This window comes from Pinus tabuliformis, chromosome 1_1, assembly GCF_031772625.1.
Source record: "Pinus tabuliformis cultivar Carrire ecotype Pingquan chromosome 1_1, CPIR1, whole genome shotgun sequence".
Taxonomy (NCBI): domain Eukaryota; kingdom Viridiplantae; phylum Streptophyta; class Pinopsida; order Pinales; family Pinaceae; genus Pinus; species Pinus tabuliformis.
The window spans coordinates 162,094,583-162,104,397 of record NC_142297.1 but is presented as its reverse complement, the minus strand read 5'-3'; the positions used below and the strand labels follow the sequence as shown (position 1 = coordinate 162,104,397).

Here is a 9,815-nt window from a genome sequence, read left to right as displayed (position 1 = left end):
TTTGTGTCAACTATTGCACAATTTTTCACTTCTAATTTAAAACACTTTGTATGTCAATTGTTTGCATTTTGTATTAATTACCAGTTTAACATCCAATTTTACTTTCAATTTTGCATCCATGGTTACATCCGCATTTGACTTCTTATATAGAGTATATTTTTCTTTACATATATGACCCCCTTTATAGATTCATAGTGAAATATATGATAGTTTCTAAATATCATTAAAGCAGATATCACAATTCAAAATCATTTGTAAAGAAATTTAAGAGAAATTGACAACATCCATCCAAAAAAATAACAATGTGTCATTAACAATTTTCAAAACATGTATAAAATAGCAACATAATACTAATAAAATCAGTATTATTTTTAATCAAAACAAGTAAAATTCAAATATGATTAACAAATCAAAATATTTCATGAATATCGTTATTCTACGATAAATTAACAACATACATAAATCAAACTCATCGTATGATTACAAAATCAAAATGTCTCATTGATATAGGGTAAATTCACAACACCCATCTAAACATAACAATGTCATTCTACACAATAATTTCTTCATAAAAAACAATGCATGTGCATGCCTAGCTACCACCACCAAGATCATCCTCATGATCATCTTGACCATCCTCATTACTCTGATCCACATCATCACCAACACCGCAACTATCATCATCATCTCCTCCTTCACCACCATCATCCTCATCCTCATCCTCATCATCTCCTGATATATGTTGAACATAATTTGGATCATCGTCTTGGCAATCATTACCTATAGCATTCTGACAAAAAAAATCAATATTACATGTTAGTATTAATTACATAACACAACGCATGTTTTTGTTATACAATGTTAACCATAAAATGAGGTAAGATATACTAGCATTTGCACCAGATGTTGCAAAGGAAACGCCGTAAGGCATAAATTGAAAAATACAAATACAACAAAAGAATACTTTGATAAAAAATAAAAATATATTGAATGCTCAAATCAATGCCCCATTAACTGGAAGCATTTAGTAGACATATCTAATGCAGAGACAAGCAAAAATATATAATTCTTCAAATTCTAGATGGATGCAATCACTTAGTAATGCCATGTTGAGAACCTTCCTCTACTTGTAATATCCATAGGGGCAACCTTCACGCCTCTACCTTATATCAACACTGACGAAGTTAGCAATCCCATTGGCCCATCCTATTTATCTGTCAAGTTTGAAGCATAAAGCAAGTGACTGGACACTGGTATTATACAATAAGCTGAAACCTAAACTGAACTTCCCCCATGGGCATGACGGACAAGAGATGGGGCTTTTCTTAAATAGAAGAGATAGGGCAATCTTTACATCCCTACCTCATCAACACTGATGAAGTTATCAATCCCATTGGCCTATCCTATTTACCTGTCAAGTTTGAAACATACGGCAAGAGACTGGACACTGGCCAATCCTAAAGAAACATTCTAATGGCCCCTGCTACAATTATACAATATCTAGAGAGCATCATTAGAAACATCCTTTGGAGAGATAAAAATGAAAACAAGTGGCCTCTACTCCATTGGAAATGGGTGGCATTTCTTAAATAAGGTACGAGGGACAGAATGCAAGATCTTTTTAGCAAGGTCCCCTATACGAAAATCTATTGATACTATTGATGTAAACACACTTTGGAATAAATCAATTAGAAGTAACTGGTGTGAGGCAAAAAATAGAAGAGATAATCAAGAAAATATGTATGCCTAAAGGTTGTATAATCTACAACGATGTGCTTCAAAGTAAAATTTTATCTAAGGTAGACACAGAAGTTTCAATTCATACAAAATTAACTATCAAATTGTTTTGTTTAGACTCTTAGAGCTAACTTTAAGTTTTAACAGCAGAAGATCAGACAGACCAGTAGTTTAGGAACTCTGCACTCCTCACCATTTTTGTATACTTATGGAGAAATTATAGATTTGTCAGATGGATGAAGATGTTTCTGAAAGCATCATTTTGCAAACATGCAAATTCTCCTCTGCGTAAACAAATAAAAGCTGAAAAAAGAGAAGAAACCAAAAAAGGGGTAGAAGTATAGGCCAACCCAATGTGAAATTTCAATATAACCTTCTCTAACCTTGTCTAATTTCTAAACAACACATTTAACTAGTCATTGATGTCATGTTTCCTCTTTGATGCTTTACATCAAATTAACTTCATCTAACCCCAGCAAGGTAGATGTGCCCACCACACCACTTCATGAGAATGTGTACACAGTTGTACGTCCCTTCATTATCTCAGATGATGCTTTTACTCTCCACCAAACTCCTCGCATGAGAAAAGCAATCTTTGCAAGGTCTCAGTTCAGATTTGGGAAGCTTTGCAAAGGCACATTGTGTTGTTTCATGATGGTAAATGTTATTCATGAATGGCAATTTCTATCTGATTATGCTGAATCCAGGGCATCCTCTGTTATTCCTTGCTGCTTTATGGTTTTTCTGGTTTTGTTTATGGTGGTGTGAGGCTTTGTCGAGGTGTGGTGTGAGAGAGGGACCAGACCATCTTGGGCTACCCTCCTCTTGGGATCAGCTCCTACTCAGGTCTCTTTATTTTCTTCCTCTCGTCAAGTCCTTACTCCTCAGTTGGCCGGGGCACGCACTTCTGAGGTGGATTCTATCTGCAGCAGGGCCTCCTCAGGGCATACATAACCCCGAAAGCTCATCAATTGCCGTGTGAGTTGGAACTAGCATTTGAGGGTGGGAAAATGGCAATGGAAATTTGAGAGGTATCACTGCTTCATTGCTGAAAGGTCATCTATCAAGAGTAGATGTACCAGTCCCATTACAACTAGACAGCTGCAGGGAAGGGTACTCCTTTCCAAAAATGACACTAAAAACAAAATTCTGATGATGATGAACATGATGCAGTTGGAATTTAAAGCCATGGACAAGCATTTGACAAGGATAAAAGCAGTCTTACTGCATGGCAAAGGCCCAACTCATCTAGACAGTCCAGGTGATCAAGCACCCATAGATGTGGAGGTTTCAACCTCCTAGTCTCCTCATGAAAATTTATGTTTTCTATCTTTACTATTATAGTAGGATTATGTGTTATATTTTGTGGCTGTTAAGCCAAGGCACTGTAGGCTTTTTTAGAACTCAGTATATTTTTTTAAAATGTATATTTTTGGACAGCAGACCTCCTGTATTGCCAATGGTCCGGTTTCCCTAGTGGCAGACCAGAGGCATACAGAAGGTTGGATCATATGTGATCATCAACAGTTAATAAAAGGCCTTTAAATTACCTCCCCACCCCCTCCCAAAAATAAAAAATAAAAATCATCTATAAAGTTTAGAAACTCAATTATTGAGAAGATTTTTCGGCATAAATCACATCATAAATCATTTGTCGACGCGTTCCAAACCAACAAGTGTGGTTCATCGTCAGGACAAGTTGAAGATCCAGACCATGGCAGATTATTTTCCAACTAGCAAAATTAAATCACAACTAGGTTATTATCCAGCTAAGATTAATCAGAAATCAATTTTTTAAAAGTATGTTCTTATCAAGCCCAAATTTAATCAAACTTCAATTATACCCTGAAGATGAGCTCTGCAGTGTGGTCAAAAAATTGAGGAATAATCTACTCCAACACAGCTCTCCTCTTGAATAAAATAATGTCCAGCTACCTGAGCTTTAAAGTCATTCTAACCTTTTGTATGGAAGATTTATAGAATTCATTTCCATTTTAGTTATAGAAAATCCCAATAAAGATAGTGATTGATTTCATGTTTGTACATATGTAATGAACACTTAGCACAATAGTATAGCTCAGTTTGCCCAACCCTTTCTACAGAAGGCATAATACCCAGGGAGGTTACAGGATCTATTCCCAAGTAGTTCTGTCCAGTTACCAGCTGGTATTTCAACTAGAAGTCAATTCCATTCCTCACCCAGAAAAAAAATACAGGGAAAGGAGGGAGAAAGGGGGATTCCATCACTCTGACAATGTACCAACTTCCTCACTTGGAACAGTTAATATGTGGGCAAGTTAAGGGAACATCTTTCTCTGGGAAAATTAATATAAACAATTACTGATGCAGTTACCTCCTTATAATGGCATAAATAAAATTTTTGTTGAATTAATGTTTGTAAGGAATTATCTTTGTAAGGTTCCAATTTTGATGTACGGGCAGAATAAATTATAAACCTATCCATCAACCAAATGAGTCTTGCAAAAAGAAAGAGATAAAGAGAAACTATTCACAAAACTTACCTTTAGCATTTGATGGCCTCCACTATCACTGGTGCTGAAAAGTTGCAACATCGGTGTTTCTTTTTGCGAAGGAGAGTGAGTAATTTCACTGCCTTTCTCAAAATTTGATAAATCACCCTCCCAGTCCTGTAGTAGTCACAAAGAAACATCTTAATATAATGAGGCATTTTCCAAACAAAACCTTTTTAAAAATGGTGCATTGGATAAGGTAGCCTACGTCAGAACACTGTATAGGTCATAGAGGGAAGACCTGTAGCTGCTCTCGGATGGCAGGCACAACCTTATGCAAACTGTCAAAACAGCATGGCGCACTTCCCGACTTCACATCATTGTATGTCGAATCTATGCTTCGAATAAGACACAGTAGCTCTTTTGAAGATACCAAAACACTTAATACCTACAGATGAAAACAAAATATTACATTAGAATACAACAGACTTTAACAAATTATAAAACCGGTTTTCTGGAAAAGCAAAGAATAGAGGTAACACTGCAAAGGACACGTTCAGAAAAAGATGTTATTGCCATTACATATCTCAGTTCTAATGATACAATGAAATACGCATGGAAATTCAACTGTGAATAACCACAGTCCACCCTTTTGAATCCCATTTGATATACTTGTCAGAAAATACATTAACAAACAAAATTATACATGTACTATGAACTCCAGTATAAACTGACATAAATCTCAGCCAAATACCAAACCTGTTGAAAATTAAAGTGATCATGAATATACAACGAAAATGCACGAATGTAAATTGGATTTCAAGTATTGTTTCTATCTGGATAAAAGAAACAAATTAGAAATAATAACCACCAACTGCTACCGTTATCAAAGAAGTGAACTTGTTAGAAGATCAAGCTAAAACAGTGAAATATTGAAATCCAGGAACATTTTCAATAAGACATTAAAAAACAATCATCAAACTTGGCAGGAAACGCAAGGTTTCAGGCAAGACCACTGCCCACCCAACCATGATCCACCTAAGTAACATTGAGTTGCACTCACTTCTTATGTGACTTGAGAATGGATTACGAATGCCGACTATTGGCATATCAACATTATCCAGACAGTTATAGGGAAAGATTTGAGAAACTTAGGACTTCAATTTTCTTTGAAAGCAACAGACTTACTACACACATTCAGGACATTTTTTGGTCAGAAAATCATTATGATTTACCAGCATGGATCCATCTTAAGCACGGATTCACATAAGTTGATATTCACATAAGTTATTGATATAGATCTTCAAGTCTTACTACACACATTCAGGACATTTTTTGGTCAGAAAAGCATTATGATTTACCAGCATGGATCCATCTTAAGCACGGATTCACATAAGTTGATATTCACACAAGTTATTAATATAGATCTTCAAGTAATTTATTTATATAAAGTGTTAACTTATTTTTTGAAAAGTATAAGGTTTAAACATCTTACTCGCATAATTTTTTTTACTTCTAATTACTTTACATGAAATTATATTATAGGTCAAATGGATAACTAATTAAACATGTATAGCATATTTTTTTTTCTTTTTTATTATAGCCAACATTACTTTTCTATTTAGAGAAGATTTTATTTTTATTTTAAGAGGGACACATGTCAACTCTACTGTAAAATGAGCCTCCTAGCCCAATTATACTATAAAGACAGCAAACATGATCACTCCCAATTTGTGTTGAGAACCCTTGACAATGCATAAGAATATACCAAAAAACATTTTCTTCAAAATTGCATAGTCAAACCAGGTTTGGGTTGGGATCACAAGTTTGTCCATATCCATTCAATATCTAAGCCCATTATACAAAGTTAGCGAAGTACCTATCAGATGTAAAATGCAAAACTCAATCCTTCTTTGCAGAACTCGTCCAAAACATGAAGCATATAAATTGCTCGCTGAATTATCAAATAGAAGTAACTTCAGTGCAATGACATCAGGCTGAATTTACCCATTGTTTCTCGAGCAATAGACATGATAATTTATGGAAATGACCCTCCACAAAAGACTGTAAATAGATGGTGTGCTTAGCTATTTGATTTGAAATCTTGTCTACAACTATTTAAACTACAATGAATTTGTCAACATAAAATAATAAGTTGGATAGGTATTTTTCAGACACAAAGCATTTGAGATCCAAAAAATAGACGCTAATCTAAATGTCTCTAATTTAAACCACAGACAATTATTTGTTTGTTGAATTAACAACCAAATTAAGTTTCAATAACACGACGTAATTTTCACATACAAAGCATTTGAGTGCAAAATAAGAAAGATAGTTTAAACGCCTATAAAATAAACCAAGGACATTTTTTGTCTGTTAAACTAATAAACAATTATATCAAATTCAAGCCTACATTTACATGCATGAAGACTGCTCATAACTTAATCTATCAGGAATGGATCATTTGTTGTTAATGTTGAATTTTTCTGTTAATATAGCACTGACAGCAAGGCAAATTCAATATTTAAAAGGCAGCAATCTACATTCGGATCTGGACAACACTTTTTCTCCTTTCCTGCTATGTGATTATTCCCATGCAAGAGGAAGTTCCAACTAATTGATTTTCACACTTCCAAAAGTAAATTCCTCATGTCTGAATTTTCTAGATACAAAACCTAGGTATAATAATCCTAATTGTTGATCCTACCTTGAAATAAGTACCTTTAATCCACCATTGGATCTTGCTTTAAATAAACATGGGGTCTTGCTTGAAGTGTCAAAGTTTATTCATCTATTCCTTGCTATTATCAATAAGACATAATAGAATAAAGGAAAGAGCAATGCACCTTGTGAGTCATCTGAAGAACTGCCTTGGTATTGATGTGCACGAACTTGTGGGCAAATACAAGAAACTGAACAACAAGAGAGCTATAAAAAGGATAATTAGCCAGAACATAGTTTTGCCAATGATCATTATATCCATAACAACTTTCTTTCGTGCTTCTTTTTACTAATGATCCCACAGAATCAGTACCAGTCTTTTGCTTTTGAAGCAAGCTAACTGAAAGTGGAGACAATCGTTGATCCCTATCCCTAAGCATCTTATTCTCTGCCTCCAAATAATGATCCTCTTCGAGAGCGGGCATCATTTCGCCTTCTTCACCAATATTCCAAGGCTGTAAATAATCCAACCATAGATCAATAATGTGTGTAGCCTTCTTCAGACAAGCACCTACTGGCCAATAACTGAAAGCTCGTAATATAAACCTGTACAAAGGCCTCTGTAACAGAAGGGACCATGTAGCAGGCACAACCAAACTACTCCGTGGCAAGGAAAATGACCTCAATCTCAAGGTATCCATTTGTGATGCAGCTCTCCATCCAGAATTCAACTCTTCTTGAGGACAACACAAAGTACTGCTTACATAATTGACCAGTATTTTCACAGCCTCTGTGATTTCTACACTGGGGAGACCATACCTATGATATCGATTATTAACAGGTAACAAAATACCAAAAGACTGGCAAACCCGTGAAGGTAAGGGCGAAAAATCGTCATTCACTAACCAAAACTGTACAAAGGTATGAACAACAAACTCGGCGCGAGAAAATATCGATGGATTCTCCTCGAAAAAATGATGTACAGACACACTGGGAGCACAAAAATCAGATATAGGAACAAATTTGTGTAGATACAAATTCAGAAGATGCAAATAAGGGCTAGAATTGAACTTCACAGGCCTTCCATTGTCATGGCTACCGTGCAAACTATGCAGAAAAGACGCCCATTTCTCGAAACGAGACCGGGAAGCCTTCTTAAACCCCAATTTCATTTCATCCGAATCCGAACGATGCATAATATCATTATCTTTGCATACAACGTAATAAGCAAACCAAAACATAAAATACTCAAATGCATTCAACTGCACCTGAATCCTCCTCCATGGCCGTCCTCCTTCAATCGGTCTTTAAATAAAGCAGGGCAGACTTCAGATAAGATATACAAACCCCTCTCCGACTGAAGCATGTGACGAATCCACGCCGGAAGGCGCTCGGATGGAAACACATAGCGAACCACATTTTCCTCGTCTGCGGCAAAGATTGACGAAAACAAAGCTCCAGACGGCGAGAGAAGATTTACGACCGCATTCGCGGAATGCTCAGAGGTCTGCGCGATCCATCCGCCAATGCCGGACGGCTGTAAGACCTCCTCGAAGCCGAAGATCTTGCGGAGCAGAACGGGGAAGCATGTTATGTAAAAATGCCTGGTCTGATCCCAGCTGTGCCTATCGATGAAGGATTCCACGACCCGACATGAATTCAAAATATCAGACGATGATGAGGAAGCATTCAATAACAGCGAACTTAATTCTTGGGCTTCGAAAGAGAAATCTGTCGAAGGTGAAGAAGACACAGCCATTGCACCTCAATTTTACAGTCTCTCTACTGATCCGGTCGGAGGCTTAAATCCCGAGATAAACCCCTTGAATCTTCCTGAACCCTCATGCAGAACCACTAAACCCTACACTACATCGGATCGCAGCACTCACTGATCTAGTATTATAGGCATTCGAAGGTGGGGATACTCTTCTCTTTATTTCAAAATATTTGCACCGCCTTAAGTAGCTTTTCAACTTTTGCCATTTCCCTTGAAAGACGTTAGTGTGGGGTGGGGAAATTATGTTGTTTTTGAGGAGTTTTTTGGTTTGTGGGGACAGGGCCACTCTTTATGTGACCATCCGGGCAAGCGAGGCGGTAATCTTAAGTTCTTGCAGGGATATCTTATCTCTTATGGATTAATATGATTATTGATACTCTCTTATGAATTACTTACATTAGTGATAAGGATAGGGGATTAAAAATTTAAATATAATAATAAATTATATAAAAATAAATAAAAATTTGATGGGGTGTTGAGATGTGTGTTAGGTTACTGAGCGGATTTGTTATTCCGTTGTCACCCCAAACATTAAAGAGAGGGATAGTGTCGCCCACATTTAATGATAATGCACTGTTTTAATTTGGAAATCTTTGAAACTTCCTCAATTTCCTACAATTGTTGGGGTCAAATTGATGATATTTGGTGTCAATGTCGTGTTGTCGGGTTATCTATGGGATATTTCCTCTGCGGCTTCTATAGTAGTTCCTTAAGCAACGTGGAAGGTCCAAGTTGTTCTTCCATGTTGGTTTGGCCTTCCATCCTTCACTCCATTTCATGAGCTAGACTATCTACATTTTCCAAGTATTGGCAAGGTTGCATGTGGCCCGCATACCCACTGGTGGGAGTACCTGCACTTAAACTCTTCTAGGTTTATGGGAGCTCAACTCCAACAAGTATACTAGTATTGTCTTTGCTCTTAATTTTTTCCACTGGGTCAGCTACATTTATATTACTTTGGTTTGCTTGGTTTAGGATTCTTTGGGGAAGGTTCAACGTGTTATCTAGGGGTGAGGTAGCCTTGTCCTCCTCCTGCCTACGACAATCTTCCTCACATTGTGTCTTGGTTTTACCATTCCTTTGCAACTCCTTTAGCCTTTGGTTTACCTTCCACCTTTATCCCTAAAATCCTTCATTTTGTACATTGTCCATTGGCCTCACTTTGGTTT

At 36.6% G+C, this 9,815-nt stretch overlaps 1 protein-coding gene across 1 annotated transcript; it reads right to left on the bottom strand.

Moving 5' to 3' along the window:
- Positions 1 to 454: 454 nt before the first annotated feature.
- Positions 455 to 8,065, bottom strand: LOC149212084 (uncharacterized). The gene is made up of 4 exons (XM_089388552.1): positions 7,055 to 8,065; positions 4,510 to 4,656; positions 4,260 to 4,385; positions 455 to 790 (listed from the first exon to the last, which is right to left on the bottom strand). The coding sequence occupies exons 1-4, from the start codon at positions 8,063 to 8,065 to the stop codon at positions 593 to 595; spliced, it is 1,482 nt and encodes a 493-aa protein (XP_089244678.1). The 3' UTR covers positions 455 to 592.
- Positions 8,066 to 9,815: the final 1,750 nt, after the last annotated feature.